We start from the raw sequence: 27,663 nt of genomic DNA, 5'->3' as shown, positions 1-27,663 counted from the left end.
AACAAATGAAGGTGAGACTCAAGCACAAGATTTGCTTTTACAGGCTGAATAAAAACTCACAACAACTGTCAGAGTTAAGGCTGGTGACTGTGTTGGTGCAGGAACAAGACAGGAAGAATCTTTTTGACTGAGGCTTAATGAGTGAGACTGGCCATGGAGCCAACTTGCAGAGCCAACACCAGGACAGCTGAGGAAATTGTATTTTCTTTGCTGTGTGATAGAGGATTTTGACGTTTATGCATAGATACAACATTTAGACTAAAGCAAACAAACTAATGATGACAGGACTGGGTCTTAATTGAATGTCAGTTATTGAGGAATCAAGTTCCAGATCAAGTCCTTCCAGATATAAATACAGTTTTTGTCTGCTGCACTGGAAGTTATTGTAAATGTTTAATTCGACCTTTTTACTGTTGCAAACTCCATTAGCAGTAAATACTTGCATTTAAGATAACTGTTTAACATAATCCAACTTTAATCTTTGCAACTAAACCTCAGCAAAAAAAAAAAAAAGCAGATGCAAGTTCAGGTCGATGCACGAGTTTCATAATAAATAACTTTTATTTTTATTTTCTTTAACATGCACAGCCCAGCGGATAGGCATTATACTTTATCCACCATTGCAGCTGCACATTTGTCAGCTTTATTTTTTTATTTGCATCCCCTCATCCTTACCCGCTGCCACCAGCAGCACCACCATCACTTCGCAGGCAAACAAGCCTTTTCTGCCCGACATTATCTCCATCCAGACTCCGCTGGAAAGGAGGTTGAAATGACGGATGCAACCATGGGAGAGAGACCGGGGGACAGTTTATTTACATCCGAAGAGGCTGTGTAAGTTTAGAGGGAAGCCGCTGCGTGTGTCTCCCTCTTTACTTTCACCGACCCCCTCCTCCGCTGGCAGAAATTTATAAAGAACAAAAAATCCGACGAGGGAGGGAGGGGGGTTGATATACGCCGAGGCTGAAATCGAGAGGCGAACCCAGGGAAAGAGGAGTAATTTGTACACGGGACTTTCCCCCTCTTAGTCCCCCCAAAGGAGGGGGAAAAGTCGCAATATTGGAAACGAAAAGGAATGAGCTTCTAAGGGCGTGAAAACGTCTGCAATTGTGGATACTTTATATATTTTTATTTCGAAAAAATATGGCCGAGAACGTTCTGGAGGGTGGCCCGCCTTTAGCCAAGAGGCCTAAACTCTCCTCTCCGGCACTTTCCGCCTCCGCCAGCGATGGAAATGGCAAGTATTGTTTTATGATATCATTTGTTACGATGTTATACGTTAAGTTTGTTATTTTTCGGCGGCTTGGGTTTACTTGAAAGAGGAAGAAGACGCGGGATTACTCCTCTGTTTTTGTCGTAGCTTGCTAATGTTAGCTTGCTAGTAGTGAGTGTATGTCGGACGTGAAGAGGAGCTCCCCCAGCTAGCTCGCATGCTAACAGCCATTTTAGCCGGAGGTAGCTCTGTTAGCCACTCGGCTAACGCTAGCTAACTGACTGCGGGTCCTCAACTGACGGTCCCGTGTCTGTGGGTACTTTAGCCCGACTGATAATAAACTCAACGCCAAGTCAACTTATGATAAAGTTTTTGGTGTGTTAGAGCTGTGTTAAATCGTCGGTCAGCCTCAGCTAGTCCCTTTCTGTTAAGTTTCCAGGCTTGTAACGTCTAAAACAATCTGTTGTGTTGCCCCATCATAACTCGGACCCATTACCGACCAACGTTAGCTACCGTAGATAGTGTTCGTGAAAGCAGAGGTTGCCAACGATGGTGGATAGCCTTGTTGGGGAGCTAATTTTAGGCCCACGGGTCCGGCTGATTGTTAAGCTCAATTTGCCATTGTTGGTGTGTGTTTTCTGTGGATGTCGTGTGACAGCAGCTGGAATAGTGGCCTGCGAACAAAACTGTGGAGCATGGACAACGCCATGCCCAGCCACTGCGATATTCACCAGCGAGTCAAATTAGGAAGCAAATACGGCTCCGAACACGAAATAGTCACCGAGATTTCAATACTTAATCATCCACTCAATCATTATACCACCAACAGCCTCATATTAGGCTGGCCACTCGGCTAAGGTGGCAGTCAACATCTGTGGGAAGGGACTTTTACGGTTAAATTATACAGACGTTGCACACATTTGCTTTAACGTTACATTGCATGAGGTATTTTGTGGATCAGATCAGTGCTGCCAGTGCTGGAAATGATCTGTATATAAGGGATGCAGTTTATTGCGCTCAAAGATCATTTATAACATCGGAATGCAGAGTGGTGTAATTCATTTGAGAAATGAAAGCATATGACGAGAAATGTGTGTCTTGCCCAGTATTACTTGTGTCTTCTTGTGGCTTGTAACGTAATCTTCAAAAATGAGTTTGTAAATCATCTTTGCTGCTTATGATTTCAATTAGTTAATTTCATTGAGTTCATGAGTTCATTAAAGTTTAGGGCTGCAAATGCATATTATTTTCATTGTAGATTAATCAGTCACTCTTCAAAAAGTAAAAGAAAAACCAGGACAAGTGACCTGAGCTGAAAGTGATGTTTTCATAGCTTACTTAGTCTGACCTGCAACCAGAAATCTAAAGTATTCAGTTTGTAGTAATATGAAGCAGTAAAAAAAAACTTTTGTGATCAGCAATGAGTAAATGTGTTGTTACTTGTAAAACTGACTTGAACAATTAGTATATGTGTAGCTTACGGTGTTAAAAATAACATTGATTTATGGAAGAACAAAAACCAAGACTACATTCTGTTGTACATCTGTAAATTTGGGGATGTGTGCCTTTTGGTCTTGATATCCATCTTAAAGATACACAGTGTCCATTATGTATCTTTCTTGATTGCCTGAGCTGTGTGCTGTCGAACTTAAACCGGGAATGCGTCTCTACCGTCTTGGCTCCATTTTGTGCTTTCTATGAAATGGTCCGTTTGTCACCTTGTCTGCATAAACCTGTATTTGCAACATGTTGAATCACTTTACTGGTCAGGGGTTCTCTGTGCAAGAAGGCCATGTGGGCGTGTGTGTTTGCTTATATGTTTTTGCAGGCAACCTGCACACACAGAAGTTCTTCTACGTCTCACCTGTTGTTTAATACTCTGTTGTGTTGTGCTTAATGGCATGTTATTAATTTCTGATGGGAGAAAAATGATCATACACCTCTAAACAGCTTTTATCAGTTTTTATTGTCAAGCATGCAATTGTATTTTCACCCAGTCATGCTGAAAAATGAAGGATTATGCCAGCTTAACATGGCTGTGGCCCTTTTTGTCCTCCTATCACTCTTTCCCTGTTTTGTCTCCCATCTCATTGTCTCCCCTCCTAAACTTTGCATTTCTTTTCCATTTTAGATTTCGGCTCACTGTTTGACTTGGAGCATGATCTCCCAGACGAGCTCATCAGCTCTAATGAACCAGGCCTGATCAATGGTGGGGACCTCAGCCAGTTGCACACCACACTGGGAGCAGGACCTGCAGGGCTGGGTCCTGGAGGAGGCAGTGGAGGGCCAGGGGGAATGGGTCTTGGCCTTGGCCCTGGAGGGGGTCCTGGGGGTGTTGGCGGAGGCCAGGATGCGGTGGCCAAGCACAAACAGCTGTCTGAGCTTTTGCGTTCCGGGGCACCCACCACAACCCAACAAGGGCACCAAGCAGCCATGGGAAGCCCAGGAGGCCCCACTGCCATGGGGCAACACTTGGCGAACATGAAAGCATCCCCTGGCCAGGGGCCTCCGCAGATGATGGGCCAGGGGCAGCAGCACCTTTCCCCTCAGCAGCAGGCCAACATGATGCAGCAGCAGCAGAATGCTGCAGCTGGAATGATGGGTGGCATGAACAGGGCCATGATGGGAGCGCAACAGAAAGGCAATAATGGACAGCAGCAGCCCGGCATGATTGGGAACCAAGTGATGAATGGCTCCCCCAGGATGGGCTTTGGGAATCAGGGGATGGGTGGCAACAGCAACCTGTTGGCTGAGACCCTACAGCAGCAGGGAGCTGGGGGCCAGGCCGGGATGAGAGGCCAGCAACCTGGGGCAATGAACAAGGTAATGACTTCTTGAGTTATAGAAGTGCGGTTTTTTTCCCGTAGACATAGTTTTACATTGCATATGAACCGTTTTTTAAAGTTTGATTAATATGGAACAGGAACGTAGTAAATGCCATATTAGGTCAAAATAAAATCCTGTATTTCAAGTACTTGCCAATTGTCATTTAGAACTCACATTATCATCTAGCTAATGCTAAAAAACATTTACTTCTACCCAAAACCTACCTACCCTAACTTTTGAAAAAGAAACATGAACTAATTTAGGAAAAATCAGTATATGATTGCAGTAATTAATTAGTTAAGGGCAGCAATTATTTTTGCACATGACTGATGATTTACTGTAGGTGAAGACTGTATGTTTATGTGCAAACCCTATTCACAAATGATATGTTGCTGTTGTTTTCCCTTTAACTTAAGCTACTTTACTGAATGCTCTAGATTGGTTCTCCACTCAGAAGGGGATGCTATTTTGCCCAATATGTAACCACAGAGTAGTGCTTTGGGTCCATGACCGTATCTATGTATTTTAACAACCACAAGAGATGCAGAGCACGCTTATGCTTGGAACTGAAGTGGCAGGAAACTGCTCTACTTGTGTGATTGACAGACCCACAGGAGTGACAGTAAAATGTTGCAGTGGCAGGGTGATTCTGCTGAATGAATGCAGTGGAGACACTGATGTTTGAGTTTGAGATCAAAAGCAGTGAGAGTTATTGAAAGCCGTAAAAGAAAAATGCAATGGAAGGAATAAGGAGAGAAACGACACAGGGGTAGTGATTAGGAGTAGATAAGTGATTAAAAAAGTTAGATTAACCCCTTCACTGTGCAGGCCGAAAAAGGGAACTACCGGTATTCATGTCAGATTGCTGTTACACACGTTGCTGGCTACTGTTACTGCTGTTGATGTTACATTTTGGTTTGCATATGTTTTTAGATGATTTTTCTAATCATTTTCACATTACATTAGTTGGTCACTTCATTTCTGTTGAGCAAGTGCAAGTGGTAAAAACAGATGATCTAATGTCCTTTTGGGAAATGAAAAGTTCCCTTTAACTTTGGTTTTGATGGAGTTCATGTTGTGAGGAAATAACCACATGTCATTCTCATTTAACAGCTAAGATTGTGTTGGAAGATTATGTTGCAAACTGTTAGAACACAAAATACTGTTACATGTGTAGTTCAAATGCTATCACTGATAACAAAAGTGAGTTATGATCTTCTTACTTTGCCTGATGTATCCAACATCACTCTCTTCTACTCTTTATATCTCTTCATCAACAACTTCTCTGTGTCCTTTTCCTTTTTTTCCCTCTCAGATGGGGATGATGGGAAACCCAGGGGGCCCTTTTGGAGGTCCGTATGCAGGGCAGGGGAATCAAGGTCTTGGAGGTGCAGGGCTGGGCCCTCAACTCCAGAACAAAGGTCCCATGGCTAACAGCCTGGCCCAGTTCAATGTGGACAAGAAGAGCCAGCCAATGCAAGGAATGGCCACCATGGTAGGAAACAAATACCAACTGACTGAAAAAATGTTTGCGTGTCAGATGCAAGAATGAGCTGTACTATAATTCTTTTACCAAGTTGACAAATTTAAGCATCAATTATTCCCTTATTTCTTACATTCTCCCTCCTACCTTTCGCCCCACTGTGTAACTGTTTTACTGCTCTGTATTCCCTGTTTATTTTTTACTTAACTGTAAATTAAACACCACCTCCTCTCTTTTTATGTTCTTCTTCCTCTCCCCTCCCTTCTCTCCGTTACTTTCTTCCTAACCTCTCCGTTACTTTCTTCCTAACCTCTCCGTTACTTTCTACCTAACCACTCCGGTACTTTCTTCCTTACCTCTACTATCCAGGGCTCCCAGCAGTCTCAAACAGGTGTGGGCGGTCCCTCTGGTGCACCTGTGGCAGGGGCCCCAGGTATGGTGCCCAACGCTCAGGCAGGTCTGGTGGGTCCTGGTACCCAGGTTTCGGCAGCATCTGCTGCAGCCGGAGCACCACCCACAGCTGACCCTGAGAAGCGCAAGCTAATCCAGCAGCAACTGGTTCTCCTGCTTCATGCACACAAGTGCCAGCGGCGGGAACAGGCCAACGGTGAAGTCCGGCAGTGCAACCTTCCCCACTGCCGCACTATGAAGAACGTCCTCAACCACATGACTCACTGCCAGGCTGGCAAGTCCTGTCAGGGTGAGTTGAAGGCATGCTGCATGCCCCTGCACTCTGTGGATAGTGTGATGTGTTTCTGTGACAAGCAGGCTTTTTTTACAGAGATATTAAGTTATATTATCTTTTTATACTATAATCAACAACACAGTGATAATTGTGATTTACTTTCTATAGAGTAGCTCTGTGTTAGACAGATGTCACCGTGCATGTTCAGGGATGAGGTTCAATGTTTACACTAATTTTCTAGTTTGATTAACAACACTGGCTGTCCCTTCTAATGGAGGTATATGTTAACCAATGCAATGGTATAGCTCTTAAGTAAATGGGACAGGAGGCATAAGCTACACAGAAAATACTTGTTTGAAAATTGTTAGTTGTTTTGGGTAACAATAATAAGCTAGTTTAGCACTAGTTTACCAGTTTTCTATGTCCTGTTGAGGCATCTCTAATTTAGTCTTTCATTTTCATCCTTTACCTCACTTTGTTTCATTCTTGTTCTTCTGCCTCTTTCCCCTCTCTCATTCCCTCATATACCTCTGTGTTTCCCCATTCCTGTCTTTCTGCCCCTTTTCATCCTCAGTTGCTCACTGTGCATCATCAAGGCAGATCATCTCCCATTGGAAGAACTGCACGCGACATGACTGTCCTGTCTGCCTGCCACTGAAGAATGCTGGGGACAAGAGGAACCCGCAGTGTGAGTGTCTGTATCTGACCAAACAACGCTATACTTTTTCACACTACACTGTACTTACTGATGGGGCTGACCAAAACATTGTATTTTCATTGTCATCGCAATATGAACATGCGCAGTGAACACATCGCAAAAGACTGCATGAAACGAGATGAGAAAGGAAAAAATATTTTGTATAGGGATGGGTAGAGAAACCCAGCATTAAACGAGTCCTGGATCTAAAGAATGTAGTATTAATTACCACACTGCAGCCTCTCTGTTTGCTATTTGTCGAGGCTGAACACCTCTGCATACATACACCGACAAAAACACTCACAAACGGAGCGTAGTCAGCAGACAGCTGATCAGCGAGTCCGTGGTGAAGACACTAAAGTGAACGAAGTGGCAATAACTAAAAAAGTACTCGAATTGACAACAATTATGTTCATTACTGTAAGTAAGTGCAGTAAAACCTTTGCAAGTAAAAAGGCAATGCTTTATCCATATACCTGTTCAAGTGTAAACATGTAGAAAAGCTATCTGCTCCATCTGCAGTCTCTCATCCACTTCTGCTATGTTTAAGCACAGCGCGCTAGCTGTGAATAGCAAATTGTTACAAACAAGCTCAAACGAAAGCTGTTTTTAGCTCAGTTTACCGTGTATCTTACAAACTGGCAAATTATTGCAAACATAGCTGTCTCTCTCTAGCGTTACCTACAGGCTGCTACGGACTGATGTGTTCTTTATTCTTTCTAAACTTATTTTATTGATGTTTTAGATTTGTCTCCAGTGAGACGTTATAGAGTTTATATAGTGACTTTGCCGTTGTAAACACTGCTGCTGCTCTAGAAAGAAAATTAAGTTATATTTAAAATATTCAATAGTAACCCAGTACTGAATTTGGAGACAACCAGGTTGACATAGGAACTGTAACAGCTTATACGCACACTTCAGTATTTGTTAATTTATCGCAATCACATCATCATCATCATAATATTGAACCATCTAATCGCACATGGTAGACTTTCCTCAGATCATGCATGCCTACTTACTGATGTCTTATAGTCTTATTGTTATATCATCATTTTTGTAAATACATTTTTTATGGTTTTGTGAATATGTTGCTGGATTGGAACCCACAACCTTGACAGTATTAATGAGCTAAACATAATCTATAGTGGATTAATTTGATTTGCAGAATGATTTTTAGCTTAGTTTTGCATAAATATTCAGTCACAGTTTCTAATGATTAGTCTTTTTTAAAATTCTGTTTGACAGATCAGATGTATTAATGACCCTGTCCTCTCTTTTTCTTATGTCCTTACAGCTTTACTTGGTGGGGTGGCTGCAGGTCTGGGCAGCTCCCTTGGGGCAGTACCCGGTGGCCAACCAAGTACTCCCAATCTCAACCCACCGAGCCAGATTGATCCCAGCTCCATAGAAAGAGCCTACGCTGCCCTGGGCCTCACCTACCAGGGCAACCAGATCCAGACTCAGACTGCCCAGCCCAATATGCCCAACCAAGGCCTCCAAGGCCAGGCTGGCCTAAGGCCTCTGAACCCAATGGGTGAGTTTGTTTGTATGTTCAGTTCCTTCACTCTCCAGGTATTTTCAGGGAAGAAATATACTTCTACCTCCTGATAGCACTGAGAGCATAGTATTTTTTCCAAAGCCCAGACAATACATTTAAAACGGACTTAATTTAAGTAGAATAGTTAAAAATTATGTAAATAATTAGATGAAATCAAATGGCCTTTCAGTGTTTTATTGCCAGAAGGAACCACCACTACCTACCAACAGCATTTTTGAGAGGGCTCCAGGTTAAAAAATATAGACACCCCATAGACAGTCTGATCAGCACTTCCAAGAATAGGCTTTTAATACAATGTAGACTGAACACATTAAAAGGTACATCCCCTACAACAAGGTATATCACAGTGTTATAATTGGTAGGGGAACACAAGGAATACAAACCTATAATGTCCCGTCCTTTCGATGCGTAGGTGCCAATCCTATGGGAGTCAATGGAGGTGTGGCAGCTTCTACTCAGAGCCAACCATCCAACCTACTGCAGGACACTATGATGCACCTCAATGTGAACAGCCAAGGGTAAGAAGGAACACAAAAACTTAGAAGCACCTACAGTGGCTAAGAGCTTTAGATTTTCAGCATTGTACTCCAGACCAGGGCACATACAATAATATTTTTTAAAGAAGTTAATCATTAAAATTATGCCTTCCTATCTCTTCCAGTCTGATGAATGATGCCAGCGGGGTCGGCTCCATGCCCACAGCTGGCCCTCCCTCCGCCACAGGCATGAGGAAAAGCTGGCATGAGGATATCACGCAGGACCTACGAAACCACTTGGTACACAAACTGTAAGTATTAAAGAAGAGCCCACACTGCATTTTTGTTTGCGCTGTACATTTATGCCAACAAGAATGTGATCTTACTGGTGTATTATGTTAATGCAAGTAATTTGTCCAACATTATGCATATCCAGTGTATTTCTGCTTGGATTTGAAACTTCAGTTAAGCTGGTTGTTTGTGCCTCTCACACACAACTGCTAGTAAAATTAGCAAGTCTTTATAAGCTCTGGCAGAGGATGAAGTTGTACATGAACAAGAGATTTATTTTTCCTCTGTGGCAGTAAACGTAACACATGGGCCTGCCAATAACTGTACTATATTCAGAGTTTGACAAGATATTTATTGCTGACTAACATTAACTTGACCACAATAAACAGCAGAGCTATGACAATGCAGTCACACACTGGTAGTTTGCCACTAGCTCAGCTACAACATAGGTATCCATACAGACACTTAATGGGGGGGGGGGTCTGTGATTAGGGTATAGGTGCCATATCAACACAAATACAGCAATAATTATGTTATTTTTCACTTCCTTCCTCCTTTTGCCTCAACTCCCTGTTTGTTCTTCCACCCACAGTGTTCAGGCCATCTTTCCGACTCCAGATCCTGCAGCCCTCAAAGACCGTCGAATGGAGAACCTGGTGGCCTATGCCAGAAAAGTTGAGGGAGACATGTATGAGTCAGCTAACAGTAGAGTAAGTTGCACTCTCCTCTAGCTCACTGTTACTCAGACAAGAAGGGAAAACAGCTGGGAGGTTTGCCTGTAATGTTGCGGCTGTAGGCAGTCACTTGTTCCATCATAGATTGGTCTCAAAAGTTAATATTTCACAATTCATCTGCCATTGTGGGACGTGGGTGAAAACCTAGTATGAGCCTGATGAATTAGTTTAATTTTAGTGCAGCTGGTAAAGCCCCTCCTGTGCATTATACTGTTGGTAACTTGTCTTTATTTCCTTGGTTGTTTTTTCTGCTGCTCTTCAATGTTTAAGACGTGTACCCTCGTTTTCCTCATTTGTTACTCTCTTTTTGACAGGCTGAGTACTATCACCTGCTAGCGGAGAAGATCTATAAGATCCAGAAGGAGCTGGAGGAGAAGAGGAGAACTCGACTCCAGAAGCAGGGTCTAGGCCTTGGGCCTGCCAGCATGGGTCAACCCCCTACTGGACTGCCTCTAAGTGAGTGGACATGCAGCATATGTAGACTTGGATGAGCTAATGTTGGGCTGCAGGCATTCATGTGCATGATAATTTAATCCAGTGGAATGTGACATTCTGACATTTTAGCATTGTTTTGTGTCTCTTACCTCATGCATTGAGATTTTAAGCAAGCCATGATCCTGCAACCTTGGTCAAATAATATTTATTGAACAGTTTAGGTAATCGGTCATCCTACCTGCTGTGAAATATTAGTTGATAAGGGGAGTTAATGTGAATCTGATTCGTTCTTCTGTTACTATTGCCCTGCATTACATTTTTTTTGCACCAGTTAAATTTTGTCATGCTAGGTCTTCTGACTAGAGTAGCTTGTGTCAGTGGTCTCCTCATACTTATGGGGGTACTTTCTGTTTCTTGTGTTGGTTCAGATTCTACACACATAATTAATAAGTGTTGGACGGATCTTGTGAAAGAGGCTCAAACTGCATTTCCATGTATCTCTGCTGAGTCATTTGTTGCCACATGACTCCAAATGCCACTAATCTTTCCTAACCAAACAAAGCAAAAAAGATGACATTCCAGAGTTTGTACAAAACCTCTCCACACGTGCTTGGTTGGAGCATTTCCACAGCTCACTCTCTTCTGTCCACATTGGATATTGATATTCTTCATCTTTTGTCTCTGTTACAGACGGCCCCCTCCCTGAACCATCAATGGTGCGACCAGCTGGACCAAATCAGATGGTCAACAGGATGCAAGGCCCAGGTAAAGAACCACAGGGAACAAGGATGCATTATTTTAATTCAACAGTTTTTTTCAAAAATGTGACACGTTGTATTTGTTGTACCAGCCCAAATGTTATTTTTAAGCCAAAAAGATTGAAACCCTTTTTACAGGAATGGTTTGCTAGTACTAAGACTGGAAGCTTGTAATATTTTTTGCACTGGTGTTGACACTGCATTGTGTTTAGGACACTTCACACTTTGACACAACAACATAGAAACCTTATAATTGGACATGTAAAGGAGCTATTTAAGAACTAAATACAATATATAGTGTGGTTTCCACATAAAATGTCATGTGTTGTATCGTAACAGTCTTTGTTTTGTCAGGTATGAATCAGTTCAATCAGATGGGGATGCAGTCTTTGGGACAGAGGTCCACGCCTCCTCTCCCCATGGGAGCATCTGGCAACCAGGTCAGCACTGAACTCCACATGTATCTCACAGTTTTTAATATGTTCATGAAGACAATGATAAATTCACTAAAGTGATATGTATCTTTGCTACTAGAGTGTATTGTTTGAAAGGACAGAAGTATGCATATCAAAACACAATTTGAATGGGGAGAAAATCCACTGTTACAAACTAGCTCACAAAAATACTACTTTGAACCAGTCAAATGGCTTTGCAGAAGAAACATTTTTTAAGACCCCTGCCTATTCCCTTCTATACCTCTAGATGGGAATGGTTGGACCCAGGATGGGGCAGCCCAGTGTGAACCAACTTCAGAACCAGTATCTGTCCCAGGGACAGTTTCCTGGTTCAGGACCAGGAGTTGGAACAGCTCAGCCTGGGATGGCCCAACCTGGGGCACAGGCAGGCCTGCCACAGGTAAGCAGGCCTGAAGTTCTTTTTCATGTTTGTCAGAAATATCTTATTAGTAGATGTGTGGCAAGTTAAAGCCCCCGGTATACTCGACTGTTTTTTTTCCAAATCGGTCGCGGAGGTTCTTCCAAATTTTCCAGCATATGTCCTCCTCTTTGCCAAAATCCTGGCGCGCCAGCGAGATCTACGTTATTTTGACGTCACGTTGTCTCGCGACAGCCTGGGCGCTTAAATCTTAACCAAGACAAAGTGTTCTTTGTTTGTGCAGTAACAATGGCTAAAATTAAATTGTTGAGGCATTGAGCGAAACAACTTCTCCTCTTTGGGCATTGTTGTTAAAAAATTGTAGCATCTCAATTTTTATAGTACAATGTATAAATATAGTTTATCCTGAGAATGACCTTGTCATACATGCTTCATTTTCTTCTTGAACTATACATTTTATTGACCCTGTTCCTGTGCACCTTTCCTGTGTGTCACCCCTCTCTTTACCCTAATCGTCTATCCTAAGACGCAGATGGGCACTCCTCCATCTCTTCCAGTTGCTAGTCCTCTAGCACAACCAGGTTCAGCCAGTGGTCCCGGTAGTGTCTCCGCAGTGGGACCCATGGGTCCTCAGAGTGTGGGTAGTGGAGGTCCTAACTCAGCTGTTGGAGCCCCTGCTTCCTCAATGACTCCATCTAACACAAACCAGCAGCCCAACTCCATCCCCCATTTGGCAGCCATGCGCGGCAGCTCGCCCTCCCCTGCTCACAGCCGATCTCCTACTCCTCACCAAACACCCCCCAGACTAGCCGGGTCCCAGACCCCACAGCCACATACCCCTAATGCACCACAGCTGGCGCCACCTTCAGTCCCCCAGCAGAATCAACTTAGCCAGGGCCCCGGCTCAAACAAGTCCCTCCAGCAGCAACACATGGGGTCAGCTGGTTCGACCACTCCATCTCACCCTGGAATGGCCTCCAGCTCAACGCCGCACAGTGCTCAGCTGCCACGCACTCCGGTCAGTGGGATTTAGCCTTTTACACTTTTTAACATAAAGACCAATTGACCTTATTCCACAGATTCCGTAGGTCCTGTAGCAGTAACAGTTGTCCATAAGGTTTATTTTGATATCCTGTTTCTGTATACATAAGTTAGTCTCATTCATGAGACCAAACGTTTTACCATTGCCTCAGTTATTACTATACTGTGCATTGTCAGTGTTTGGGGTTTGGCTTTATCTGTTGAGCTGCTCAGAACCTTCTTCTCTTCAGTGTATCCTAACATTTAATTGGTTGTTCACTTTCATGCATCACTATGTTATATTCACTATTTCCATGCTCCTGATTGTTTCTATGTCCCTCTCTAGCTGTCACAAAAGGGTTCATTCCCAGGGGACAGTCAGGCCCTGACTCCAGCCTCTGTCAGTAGCCTGGACACGTCCTCCCAGCAGCCACAGTCGGACACTTCAGCCGGCAACCTCGACCCCAAGATGGAGGTCAAGCAGCAGGATGAGGAGGAGGAAAGTGATACAGGCAGCTGCTCCAAAGGAGGGAAGCTCAGCAACCTCAAAACAGAGGAAAAGCCTGTGAAATTAGAAGTGAAAAAGGAAGCGTGTTCTGGAGAGGGAGGTAAAGCGATTCCCATGGATACATCGACAACAAAACCGTCAGCGGGCATCAAGACAGAAGACAGGAAACCGGAGGTTAAGAAGGAGGTGAAAGAGGAAGAGGAAACATCGGAGACAGCTACGCCACAGGCCCCAGTGAAAAAGAAGAGTATGGAGTTTTTTTTATCACCTCCTTGTATATGATTATTATTGATCTAAATAATATGGTGGCTTTACATTTTTTGTAATGGATTCCAATGGTTTTTTTTGGGTTACCCTTTCATCTCTTTGTCCTCTCTGATCTCTATTTCTTTCCAGTCTTCAAGCCAGAGGAGCTACGCCAGGCCCTGATGCCCACACTCGAATCCCTCTACAGACAAGATCCAGAGTCTCTGCCTTTCAGAATGCCTGTAGACCCACAACTGCTGTGCATACCTGTATGTATCCCTTCTGAGGTTGATGTGTTTTTTCCTGGCCTTGTTCTAAACTGCGCTGTTTCTGTCAGTGTCCCCCATGTCTCTGCGTGTGTTCTTCTCCTCGCTTGCTTAATTGAAACTGCCACAGTCTGAATCCTCTTTGGTGTAGTTCACTCACTTTTTGAGAACTTGGGTTGAAATCCAACATTTATTGACTGCTGTTGCTTGTGATATACTTACCACAATGTAGTTTCCATAAGTGTTGCTTTACATGTGTATATAATTGACTCACAAAAACAATCAAAGCTGCTCAACTTTAATACATGCTCATTGTTTTCTTGAAGGACTACTTTGACATTGTGAAGAACCCCATGGACTTGTCTACTATCAAGCGAAAGCTAGACACAGGTTTGTATTTGTTGCTCTATATTACACAATAATAAACTTTTTGCCATTGTACTGCACCATTTTGTCATGCTGTGTTACAAAGAATAGTGTTCAGTCTCTTTTTTTATTTGACATGATGTGCCGATTTGATAATTAATTCTTTAGATTTGTGTTGGAGACCTGTACAATTGGCTGCTTCCCCGTTAAAAGGAAATGCTCCAGTGAGGCTCTTCTTCGTTTGGATTATTTTTTTCATTCCATTATCTTGTGCTTTGTGTTTTGGTTGTAGGTCAGTACCAGGATCCCTGGCAGTATGTGGATGACATCTGGCTGATGTTCAACAACGCCTGGCTGTACAATCGCAAAACATCCAGAGTCTACAAGTACTGCTCCAAGCTGGCAGAGGTTTTTGAGCAGGAGATTGATCCTGTGATGCAGAGCCTCGGCTACTGTTGCGGGAGGAAGGTGAGACAGAGTGCTACATCTATGGCTAGATGGGTGGAATTGGAAATTAATATAATGTTATTGTAAAAATGAAGGATAATATTTTGAAGTGAACATGCAGGACTGTTGGTTGAAGTTGAAGGATACATTTTGTTGTTTTTTAATGTTACCTTTTGGTATGCCTTTGTATGCCATTACACTTGTCAGTACTCTTTGTGTAGGACTGCTCTTTTCCCCACATTAAAGCTTTACTTGATAATGTTACAGGCTGAAGCACCAAAGAAGTGTAAATCTTTCCAGTTTCAAACATTTGAAGCCAACTTAAACCAATTATTTTTTAGTAACGCTCCACCTGTAAACTTCAAGTGAACTGAGCCTTCATATGAGATATACTGTGTATGTGTGTGCATTGAAATATGTCTGGAGAAGGGCTGTATGAATGTTTTATGTATGTTTCAGATGCAGAAATTAACTCGCATCATTCACAAGCAGTGAAGTGGGTTCATAGCTAAATTTGGCCTTGGTCATACCGCCGCCATATCACATTTCAGCTCTCATTAGACTCTGCTATTTTTGGTTTTGCAGACAAATAACAAAACTGATTGGCTCTTATTATGAAAGCCTGGCTGAAGGGTTACTTCTGACAATGAGACAAAGCAAAGTAGCTCTTCACGTTACCTTTTAATGACTTTTTACAAAACTAAGCCAAACAGAAATGAGTTCAACTCCATTCCACTAGGGGAGTTTTGGGGAGTTATAATGTGGACATCTGTTCATCTCACACAGTAGGGCTCCCACTGTCCTCATTAATATAGTTCTTTTTTTTTAATTCACATATTTTGTGATGTTCATGTCTGAGTCGATATTTATATGTTGCTTGTAATCATTTATTTAGCCAACAACAATTTGGAATATAATCATATCATAACGATTCAATTCCACTCCATGTCCACAAACTGCAGGTCTTCTTGGGGAAACCATGTTTATGTTTCACTTTAATTGAATCAAAGTACCAGCAAATGTAAACTAGCAGTGGAACCCCATCCTTTTTTCATGCTAAGTGTGTGTTGACCCTTCATTAGCCGACGTGGGTGTGACTAAAGGTACAATTGTTTATGGTCAGGAGATTAATATGTTCTTTATCTGTTTGTTTTCTGTCCACCAGTTGGAGTTCTCTCCTCAGACACTGTGCTGCTATGGAAAGCAGCTGTGCACTATTCCACGAGATGCTGCTTACTTCAGCTACCAGAACAGGTATGAAGGGAGGGAAACGTCCGTCTGGTAAAGGAGGAGGGATGACTGGATGGACCAGTTAAAGAGGAAGGGATTATAGTAAAGATAGAGAAATATGTATGCAGACAGCCTATAAAAGTATATGTCAAGTTTAATCGTACTTAGTATGTGCCGCAATGTTGTATCACCTGATTAATTTTGTTTCCCTAAACGCTTCCCTTCACTTCATGATCCCCGTTTTTATACCTCCATACGGTGCTTAATGCACTGGCATTTTAACAGTTGGTCCTCTCTTCTCACATTCTTTAAGTTGTTCTTGGTGTCATTAAACAAATATATAAATAACACCTCAGCACAGAATGTTTGAAACAAATAAATGTGACTGTTTACAGAAAATGCTGCACAGACAAAGCAAAGAAAATGTTTTGTTCTTTAATTTGTGCATTTGCATAAAATTATCTTTTGAACACTCCACTATCGCACAGTAAAAGTTCATTTTCTTTTAAGAAGGAACAACACTAAAGCAAATATCTTGTTTTATTATTGCTCTTCCAACACTATGGGCCATTCCTTGTCGATTTTTAAATCCATGCTACATTTCTTTTTTATTTCTTTCTATCTTGAGTTTTTTACACACCTATGAAAGCCTTGCTGGAATGTGAAAGGACTGACTTTAAAATGAACTGCTTGAATGAATGAACAGCTGAGCAGTTGTCTGTACCTTCTTGTTCACATTTGTTCAGTGTTTGTATTATGTCCTGTGTTGCAACTTCCTGCTCCAGTTCCCTCCTCCCGTTTAGCTCTTGTTGAATCTTCTTCTGCTCTGCTAGCTGTGATGGTGGTTGTTGTTGCTCATCCTCTCATGTCCAAATTGCTAATCTGTGCTCTGCCTCGGCTCTCTGCTGTGTGTTGTCTTGAATGTTCGTCTCGTCTTGTTTCTGGTCCATATGACTGTCTGTCTGTCTTCCCTTCCAATGGCTGTGATATCAACATTGGCTTGCTTTTGCCTTGACCAACCATGCACCTCCAAACCCATCCCCTCACCCTCACCCCTCAAAATCATGACTGGCTGTTGCGATGACGACTTCCTGCTGTCCTGCTGTCCTGCTGTCCTGCTGTCCTGCTATCCTGCGCTCCTACTTCCTGCTTGCTCCACTTGTGGCACCCTACCTTGCCCATGTCCTGTACCAATTGGTGACTGCCCTCCCGTGCGCTGTCTGTGATTGACTGTGCGGTGGGGAACGGTGTAGTTCACCAAAATTTGGGCTTATTGCTAACAGGTACCACTTCTGCGAGAAGTGTTTCAACGAGATCCAGGGAGAGACGGTTTCCTTGGGCGATGACCCCACCCAGCCACAGACGTGAGTATTGTTCTATTTAATACGGAAGATAACTCAAGTTAAATTTTCTTGTACTTTCCTTTTAAAAGTGATGATACCGGCATTCATTTTCATGAATTAACTAGCTCCAGTCCTATTCCAGCCACAATCCTGATAATATTAGCAGGGAGAGATGATGTAGCCTGTACATCCGTACTCAACAGTTGTGTTTGTATTGTTGTATCTTGACAGTTTCCTCTTGTTCTACATATAGTCATACTCCCTCTTAATCAATTTCAGATCAATTAACAAGGATCAGTTTGAGAAGAAGAAGAATGACACACTGGACCCTGAACTGTAAGTAGCTCAGCAAATGTCAAATCTAAGCATTGGGAAAGAAGATTTAATAAAATTTGTTTTGAGGGTTTAAGTGTGTATTTTTTATCTTCATCTTTGTACCTCTTTTCAGGCTTGTTGAATGTATGGACTGTGGACGCAGGATGCATCAGATTTGTGTCTTGCACAATGACACAATCTGGCCATCGGGGTGAGTAGCAGTGTTTGTATCCATATATTCTCAAGGTACATGTGAAATCCTTCCTGCCATTTGCTAAATATTGTTTTTCTTTTTAATGTAACTCAACCAATTCAACCTCTTTTTTTCACAGTTTTGTATGTGAGGGGTGCTTAAAGAAGGCAAATAAGACGAGGAAAGAGAACAAGTATTCTGCCAAAAGTAAGTGGCAATGCTTCTTGTCCGATACCATTTTATCCCAATGTTCTGTTCCATACTTGTATACCCCTTTCTTATAGGAAACTGGTATACTCAACGTGTGTTTAATTGTCATTTTAACTATTCATATTAGACCACTGTCACGATTCATTTCTTGTTGTCATTTAGCGACTCAAGACTTTAGTCTTAAACTATAATTCCATATGCATTACTGGTTAACCAAATAATTACATAAAACCATTACCAAATAAAATTATAGTTCAGTTTAGTTTTCCCCTGACACACTAACTCGATCACTTTATCTGTTGCTCTATGGCTTTGCACAATATGTCATAAGTACACCTACATAGTATTTTTTATTAAACACAAGTTTAAACCATGTTTCTAATAGCTTAATGTTATTTTTCTCTGTTTTTTTAGTAGTTGTCAAATTAACAAAACTAAAATTAGAAATGCATTGCCTGCCTTTCCCTCCCACAGGGTTGCCCCAGACAAGGTTGGGCTCTTACCTAGAGACAAGGGTTAATGACTTCCTGAAGCGTCAGAACCACCCAGAGTCTGGAGAAGTTACCATTCGTGTCGTCCACGTCTCTGACAAAGTGGTGGAGGTTAAACCAGGCATGAAGTCCAGGTACAAGAACAGGCGACATTGTCAGACTTCAACATGAACATATCCTTGGAGATGTTTTGTTTGCAGATAACTTCATTTATTTATTTGGAACCTTGCAGCAAAATAAAATCTGTATCATCACATTCAATGTGTTGAATCATGAAATGTGGCCTCTGTAGTTTAAGAATTTTTGATAATTTTATGTCAATGCAGAGGAAATGTATATTCTGTTTCTGTTCTGCCAGCAAGTGAGAACATGGATACATATTAAATAGAAGAATTCTTTAATCCAGCTAAGAATTTGTTGATCTAAAAAGGACAGAGTAATTGTGTAACAGGCTATGAAAGCAGATCTTTTTTCAGTTTCTCTATTTTGCAGTCAGTAAGTTTAGACTTGTGTTTTTTTCTACAGATTTGTGGACAGTGGAGAGATGTCAGAGTCTTTCCCATACAGGACAAAAGCCCTTTTTGCGTTTGAGGACATTGATGGAGCAGAAGTCTGCTTCTTTGGTATGCATGTTCAAGAGTACGGATCCGACTGCCCTCAGCCCAACCAGAGGTAAGGACACAACAAAAAAAAGAGTGCTCTTTTAAAAATAGACTTTTTTCAGCTATAAACATTTTCTCTGTCACCCATTCAGGCGAGTGTACATCTCCTACCTGGACAGTGTACATTTTTTCCGGCCTCGCAGTCTAAGAACAGCAGTCTACCATGAAGTCCTCATTGGCTACTTGGAGTATGTCAAGAGGTTGGGGTGAGTGCTGCTGCTTATTTATTTTGGTCATAACTATCTGAGTGCTGAATGCAACTTTTAGCTCACTATGTCACATTACAAAGATTACTTTTGCTAGTGACTGTTGCTGTAAATGAATTTTGGTCATTTTGTGCTGTCTTGTGTGTTCTCCTCAGGTACGTCACTGGTCACATCTGGGCCTGCCCACCTAGTGAAGGGGACGACTACATCTTCCACTGTCACCCTGCAGATCAGAAGATCCCAAAGCCCAAACGCCTCCAGGAGTGGTACAAGAAGATGTTAGACAAAGCTGTGGCAGAGCGGATAGTGCACGACTACAAGGTAGAAAGGCAGTATTCAACTTTATTCTTATGTGTTGGAGGAATGGTAATCTTTTTAGATCTCCACCCCAACACTAACTTTATTTTCAATTTTCCCCCGAAAGGATGTCTTCAAGCAGGCAACAGAGGATCGTTTGACCAGTGCCAAGGAGTTGCCTTACTTTGAGGGTGACTTTTGGCCCAATGTGTTGGAGGAGAGCATCAAAGAGCTGGAGCAGGAGGAGGAGGAGAGGAAAAGGGAGGAGAACAGCACGTCCAATGAGAGTATTGATGTAAGAATGCTATGATCTATCACTATGGTCCTTAAGAGTTTACGTATATGTTTTGGTGTGTGGCAGAGGGGTGGGGGAAAAAAGGTTGAAGAAAGCAAAAGTTTCTTCTCAGTGTGTGTTAACACATGAGATCATTGATATCCCCCTCTTCTTTCTTGTGCAGGACACAAAAGGTGACAGTAAAAACGCAAAGAAGAAGAACAACAAGAAGACAAGTAAGAACAAGAGCAGCCTGAGCCGAGCCAATAAGAAGAAGCCAGGGATGCCCAATGTCTCCAATGACCTTTCGCAGAAACTCTATGCCACTATGGAAAAACACAAAGAGGTATGAGAATCTGCATCTCATCACTCTCAAGCAACTTACTGAAGGAGTGTAGTAGAAGATAGCTGAATTGTTGAATGAATTATTTTTTGATTTTCCAGATTTTACTACATTCTGGCATCAGTGCTGGCACAAAGTTAAATTAATTAAGGCCACATCTCACCCGTTTGTCATCTGTTCGCCTCTCTTTTTCCTGTCCTAGGTGTTCTTTGTGATCCGGCTGATTGCAGGCCCCATGGCAAATGCCCTGCCCCCTATTTCAGACCCAGATCCCCTGATGGCATGTGACCTCATGGATGGCCGTGATGCTTTCCTGACAATTGCCCGGGACAAACACCTTGAGTTTAGCTCGCTGAGGAGATCCAAGTGGAGCTCCATGTGCATGTTGGTGGAGTTGCACAACCAAAGCCAGGACCGCTTTGTCTACACTTGTAACGAGTGCAAGCACCACGTGGAGACTCGTTTCCACTGTACCGTCTGTGAGGTGAGTTTGGGAAAGATTGTTTTGGTGTATGTGTATGTGGTAACAGGTGATGACGAAAGAAAATGCATAAATAGTAGCATTTGTTGTCTTACTGTAAAACCTGCTACACATCAGTTCTAAACATTTTTAACTGTCATTCATGCCATCCCTCTTAGGATTACGACCTCTGCATCACATGTTACAACACTAAGACCCACGAGCACAAGATGGAGAAGTTAGGCCTTGGTTTGGATGATGAGAGCAGCAACCAGGCTGCCGCTACCACTCAGAGCCCTGGAGACTCGCGTCGCCTCAGCATCCAGCGCTGCATCCAGTCCCTTGTCCATGCCTGCCAGTGTCGAAACGCAAACTGCTCTCTGCCGTCCTGCCAGAAGATGAAACGTGTTGTTCAGCACACAAAAAGTTGCAAGAGAAAAACCAATGGTGGCTGCCCCATTTGCAAGCAACTTATTGCGTTGTGCTGTTACCACGCCAAGCACTGTCAGGAGAACAAGTGCCCAGTCCCGTTCTGCCTAAACATCAAGCACAAGCTCCGCCAGCAGCAGCTGCAGCACAGGCTCCAGCAAGCCCAGATGCTAAGAAGGAGGATGGCCAGCATGCAGAGAGTGGGTCAGCCCACCCCTGGAGGAGGTCCTGGAGGCAATGGCCTGCCCTCTCCAGGAGCCAACAATGGAGCAACTGGTCCTGGTACGCCTACATCTGTGGGCACGCAGCCTCCTACTCCCCAGACACCCACTCAGGGGAACATGCCTGCACTTCCGCAGCAGCAGGGAGTTGGGATGGGTGGAATGGGAACTCCAGTCCAGCAACAGCAGGTTCAGCAGCAAGGTGGTACCATGCCCCCTCAACACCATCTCCATCAGTTTCAGCAAGTGGGTGGTGGAGGTGGAGGGGGTATGATGAACTCTCCTCAGCAGCATATGGTGCCTCAGCACCAGCAGCAGCCTACCAATGTCCAGCAACTCCAGCAACAGCAGCACACTGGTTTGCCTCCATACAATCCCAGACCCCCTGGAGCCTCTCCTCTCCACCAGTCCCTGGGAAAACCTGGACTGGGTCCAGCTACCCCACCCCAGCAGCAGCAACAACCCAACCAGGGCCAGGGGTCCATGCCTGTACAAGGCCAGCAGCCAGGGCCCCCTTTGGCTGCTGTAGAGACAGCTCTAAAAATCCAGCGCCTAGCAGAGACCCAGAGACAGATGGCTCAGGCCCAGGCCCAAGCCCAGATACGTGGCCTGGGACAAGGGGGCATGTTACCCCAACATCCTCACCACCAGAACAACCAGGCCCAGATGGGCATGCCCCACATTGGGGCCCAGGGCATGCCCCCCCAGGCTCAGGGAGTTGTTGGCAGGACTATGTTAGACCCACAGCAACAGGGAATGTTAGCAGGGATGCAGCAAGGTGGCCCTCAGACGCAGTTGCCCCCTCAAGTTCAGCAGCAGCTCCAGCAGGGAGGTGGTGGACAACTTCAGTCAGCAAACCAGCAGTGGGGTGCTGGGGGACCAGCCATTAACCCACAACAACGGCCAGGCATGATGGGCCACATGGCACCACAGCAGCAGCCAGCAGTTGCTCAGCAACAGCAGCAGACGATGAATCCGCAACAACCAGGAAACCGCGGACTGATGCAGGTAATGGGTGTATCAGGAGGGGCAGCAGGGGTTCCTGCTTCGATAGCAAGTGCAGCAGCATCAGGAAACCTACCCCAGGCAGCACTACAAGACCTCCTGAGGACACTGCGCTCTCCAAGCTCCCCCCTTCAACAGCAACAAGTCCTCAACATCCTTCGTTCCAACCCAACCCTTATGGCCGCTTTTATCAGACAGAGAGCAGCCAGGTATCAAGGTGGTCAGGGTGGCCCTGGAGGAGGAGGGCCTCCACCTGGGGGCCCTGGAGGTGTGAGGTTCCAGGGGGCTCCTGGAGGGCTGCCTGGTATAGGAGGACCTGGGGCTAACCAGCTTGGTAACATGGATGGACAACAGCAGGTCAATGTGAACCAGGCAGGACAGCCAGGGATGAACATGGCTCAGGGTGGAGCAGGGGGAGGGAACATGCCCACCATGGCTCAGCTTCAGCAGTTACAACAACAGCAACAACAGCGCCCAATGTTGCCTGGGAATCTACAGCAACAGCAATTGGCTGCATTACAACAACAGCAGCAGCAGCAACAACAACAGCAACAGCAGCAACAACAACAGGGAGCAATGCAAGCGGGGCAACAAGGCAACATGACCAATATGTCGCCACAGTTCAGAGAGTTGATGAGAAGACATCTGCAGCAGCAGCAGCAACAACAACAACAACAACAACAGCAACAGCAACAACAGCAGCAGCAGATGGGAAACCATGGACAGTTTCAGCAGCCTCAAGGACTCCAGCAGCAGCAAGGCCAGCAAGGGTTCATGCAGCCTGGCCAGGGACAGCCAGGGATACCCCCCTCATCCCAACCCCAGCCTGGGGGTGGAGGCGTAGGGGGTCCCCAGCAGCAGCAAGGAGGACCACAGGGTGGGCCAGGACAGCTAGGCCAGCAGCAGGGCTACCCCAACTCCATGGCACAAGTAGCTGCAGTGCTCCACAAAAGATATCAGATGCAGCAGCAGCAAAAGCAACAACAGCAGCAACAACAGCAGCAGCAGAATTCAATGGGTGGGCTTCAAGGACAAGACGGAGGGCCTGGTGGAAGCGCTGGTGGACCAGGAGGACCTCCACTCCAGCCTGGACAAGGCGGACCAGGGCAGGGGCAACAACCACAAGGTGGAGTTGGTGGAGGGGGTGGTGGGCCCACACTGGCGCAGACGCCACAAGGCATGCTGCACCAGAACATCCACCAGAGGCTCCTGCAGCAGCAGCACCTTGGTGGGGGCTCTCCAGCCCAGCACAGCAGTCCCATGAGCCCCCAACAGCAGATGGCGCAGTCCCCCCACCCCCATCTCCAAGGACAAGGAGGACTTGGTCCAGCAGGGTCTCTCAGCAGTCAGGTCAGGTCACCTCAGCCCTCGCCAAGGCCGCAGTCGCAACCTCCACACTCCAGCCCGTCCCCACGCATGCAGCCCTCCTCCCAACCTCAGCCCCAGCCCTCACCTCATCGCATTTCCCCGCAGACCCAGACCGGCTCACCCCACCCGAGCCACCTAAGCCAACATCACCCCAGTATGGCACCACCCCAACCTCCACAACCCCAACAGCAGGCGCTATCCCAGCAGCAGCAGCAACCAGGTAGTTCTGTAGATCCCGGTCAGTTCAGTTCAGATCAGAACTCCATCATGTCCCAGCTGAGTGGGATGACAGGGATGCATGGTGGGCAGGGGGGACAGTCGGACATGTTGGGTGGGAATAATAACAGCAGCAACAACAACCAGGAGCTGGGAACGAACATTAACCACAGTTTAGAGCTAATGTAGCCTTGACTCCATACTGTCTGTCTTGATGCTCTGATCAGTTGCCCCAAACGACAAACTGCCATGAAAGGAGAGCGAGGCGGGACTACAGCTTTGGGGTTTTAGAAGTTTTTATTTTTTATTTAAATATTTTTGTGATGTATAAATAAGAACTGAAGCTTCCTTCCTATGGGAGATGCAACATAAATCTTAGAAGTCAATAAATGAATAAATTAAAACAATGGTAAGTTATTGCTGTTAATATATATCTATATATTTTTGCCAATTGTGTACAAAAAGGTGGAAGGGCAGTGTTTCAGGTTGAAGATATTTCTTCCTTAGTCTATGACACAATATTTTTGGGGACTGAGAATTTTGCCTTTTTATGAATATTTTTAAGATTTTAAATGTGGCTAAAAATTAAAGTGAGTTGACACGATGTACCTTTTTTATTGTTTTGTTTTCCTCCTCAAATACCCAGTCATAATTGTATGTATTTTGCAGAGAGTAAGTATATTTTATTTCTGAATTATTCTTTTTTCCCCCCCTCAATGGATCGTAAAACAAGCATCAACATATCTTCTGTTACAGGAGCCTTCTCCTGGACAGTTTTCACAGAAATGTACATTTTACAAAGACTGCAACAATTCAAATATATAGACTTTATTTTATTTGATGGGCTGGGGGGAGGGTGCGTTAAATGCATTTAGATTTTGCCAGGTTTCTATTTTTTTTGTTTGTTTTTTGACAGGCTTTATAGGTTGGAATTAAACCTCAACAGTGTTTTGGGGAGTGGGTGACACCGACCATGGGTTTGGTCATATTTTTTTTTCTGCAAACAATGGCCAGATCCGCAGAACAAATACTTGCACCCATGGGCCACCTCTCCACCCTCCATCTTTGGTTCTCCTATGAATGTGCACACCTTCCTTACCCTGACCCTCACCCCCCCCCCTACCCCTGCTGAAAATGGAGGGATGAACTGTTGCCCGATCGTCTAGCTGTCAGAGGCGTACTGTGCCCCTGTTTGGAGCTGGCTGATGTTAAAAGGTTGTGCGTGCCGTGTACATAATATTACAGCCTTGTTTATGAACTGTGACATGGAGAAAGTTGTCTGTTTTTTTTTTCATTTTTTTTTTGGGCTGCAGAGGTTTATGAAAATCCTGCCTGTATCCTCACCCCCCAACGGTTTCCCTTTTCAGTAAGCTTTTCTCTCCTGTCCCTTTTTGTTCCTCATCCTCATGACTGCCTCTCAGCCACAAGATTTAATTCAATGTTAGTACTGTACAAAGTAAGAAATGGTGGACTTAGATACTGTTTTTTTGTAATGAAAGTGAAAGATGTAAAAAAAAAACAAAAAAACAACAACTGTATATACTTTAAAACCTTATGAGCAGAGAAATGATTTTCTGCTGCTTGTTTCCCCTCTTGTTTGATTGGATATTTGCTGTATCTGTATAAAACTACAAACATACTCCTGAGCTACTGTACAGTATTGAGATTTTTTCTAAAAGGTACAGTATGGGGTGTAGAAGGTCACAAGCACCAATGCGCCTTTTTCTGTGTATTTTTGACAAGGTTTTAGGGAGGGAGGGGGTTATTGCAACAAGTCACACACCTGAACAATCTCAAAACTTAGACGTGAATCCCGCACGAAGTAGAGCCGAGGCCGAGGTTGATTAGAGGTGTGATCTGAAAGAGTTTAAATTTGGTCATTTAGCTTTTTATGGAGAGGACTGAAGACACAATATTCACATGCTCACTATTTTTCTCAAAAGGTTGGGCTTGCTGGGTATGGGGAGGGGATGCATCAGAACCAGGTGGCAATATATCTTGAGACTTATTTTATAAGAAAAAAACAAGGAAAAACTGTCTTTTATATATAGATATATTATTTAATTTTATTTTTTGGAAATAAAACTTGAAGCTACAGGAATTATTAGATAAAAACGTTTTGTTTTGTATTAAAGATGTTATGGTGATGCAAAAAGACACTGCAGACAGTCATTCAGTTTGCCCTGGGGAGGCCGTGGAGTATATTATACCATCCTTTTTAAGAAATGTTTCATGTACATGAATATAGTTGTAAACATACTGAATCACTGTACAAACTGATGGCAACTGAACAAATAGTTTTGTTTTAATCATTTCTTCTCCTAAAAAGAGACTGGAAATAAGACTATTTAAATATTTGTTTAGTATTCAAATGGAATCTTTGACCACTTTTTCGTTCTTGTTAACAATTTTGGTGCTTGCTGAGAGAAAGCAAAAATAACTGTTGCTCCATTTTCATTAGTTTCTTTTTTTAAGTTATTTTGGTGGTCTGATTGTTTTTTTTTTTTTGCCAATAAATTAATTGTACAATAAAGTATGTTTGTACCATTGGAAAAATACTCAACTGTTTCCTCTTTTTTCATATTTGTGCGAGATATTTTCTGCAGGTGAATAAATGACTATTTAACAATTTAACACACATATGAGCATTATTCAGTGGATATGTGTGGTATTTGTAGACTCAGGAAATATCAATTTTCTAAACTATGTAATTTGTTTGAATTAGAGCTAGACCGATAAAGTGGCCAGGCTAATATATCTGTCTACATCTACAAATAGATGTAAGTGATTTTATTTATTTATATATATATATATATATATATATATATGATTTTTTAAAACTCAACTATTGCTCTTAGTATTGGCCTGAAACTTAAAATTATCAGTCAGGATGTAGTTTAAACGCATGTAAACAAGGGTCTGTGTGGTAGCTTATATTTAACTTGTGTTAATGTTAATATGTGTTATAAGAGTTGATATTTTCTTTGGACCCCTCCGACTGACTGCAATACCCTTCCCCATATATCTCAGTTATATATCTGCGATGTATAGTACTCGTTTGACCATTACTTAGTAAAAAGTGGAATTAGACATTCCTAAATTTAATGCAAGCATAACAAAAATAAGTATTCCAGCTTTACTGTTTTAGACAAAGAGATTGTAAATAAAAGGCTTAACACAGGCCAACTTTATATGACACATATAAAGTTAATTTGTTCCTGGCACACACTAAAGCCAACATTTGTGACCATTTAATTCTTGTATAAGTAGGGTATAGGGTAGAAGGGTGTACTATAACTTTGGAGTGAGTAAAAATTGATCAATCTTCTCATGCTCACCCAAAATAGTCAGTCCCTCCTTTCCACAAAAATACAGAATACAAAGCCCTCCACCTTTTCTTATCTCCCATAATCCTTTTTGTACAATTTCTGAATGTACTGAAAGGCTTAAGGTGAGAGCTGTCCATTGGTGTGCTGTTTATTTGTAAAATTAGTGTTAGTGGCCTTCTTACAGTTCCTCACTTAAAATGTATGCTATCGGGGCATTAAAAAGTTCAC

General features: G+C 43.4%; 1 protein-coding gene across 4 annotated transcripts; it reads left to right on the top strand.

Moving 5' to 3' along the window:
• The first annotated feature begins 705 nt into the window (after positions 1-705).
• Positions 706-26,664, top strand: ep300a (E1A binding protein p300 a). Of its 4 annotated transcripts, none has more exons than XM_051417281.1 (31): positions 706-1,237; positions 3,345-4,036; positions 5,355-5,534; positions 5,892-6,222; positions 6,782-6,895; positions 8,199-8,438; positions 8,875-8,980; positions 9,124-9,249; positions 9,822-9,939; positions 10,278-10,419; positions 11,089-11,163; positions 11,511-11,596; positions 11,859-12,011; positions 12,517-13,008; positions 13,357-13,765; positions 13,915-14,033; positions 14,357-14,420; positions 14,689-14,864; positions 16,009-16,097; positions 17,357-17,437; positions 17,696-17,752; positions 17,865-17,942; positions 18,064-18,131; positions 18,609-18,759; positions 19,151-19,297; positions 19,380-19,493; positions 19,649-19,814; positions 19,918-20,085; positions 20,249-20,410; positions 20,610-20,891; positions 21,047-26,664. In XM_051417281.1, the coding sequence occupies exons 1-31, from the start codon at positions 1,144-1,146 to the stop codon at positions 24,293-24,295; spliced, it is 8,529 nt and encodes a 2,842-aa protein (XP_051273241.1). In that variant the 5' UTR covers positions 706-1,143; the 3' UTR covers positions 24,296-26,664. The 4 variants fall into 4 exon arrangements, with proteins under 4 accessions (XP_051273241.1, XP_051273237.1, XP_051273238.1 ...); XM_051417277.1 differs by having other exon boundaries at positions 17,327-17,437; XM_051417278.1 differs by having other exon boundaries at positions 6,782-6,901.
• The last annotated feature ends 999 nt before the right edge of the window (positions 26,665-27,663 follow it).

This window comes from Dicentrarchus labrax, unplaced genomic scaffold (genome assembly GCF_905237075.1).
Source record: "Dicentrarchus labrax unplaced genomic scaffold, dlabrax2021, whole genome shotgun sequence".
In the NCBI taxonomy this organism is placed as follows: domain Eukaryota; kingdom Metazoa; phylum Chordata; class Actinopteri; family Moronidae; genus Dicentrarchus; species Dicentrarchus labrax.
This window is presented reverse-complemented; position numbering and strand designations above follow the sequence as displayed.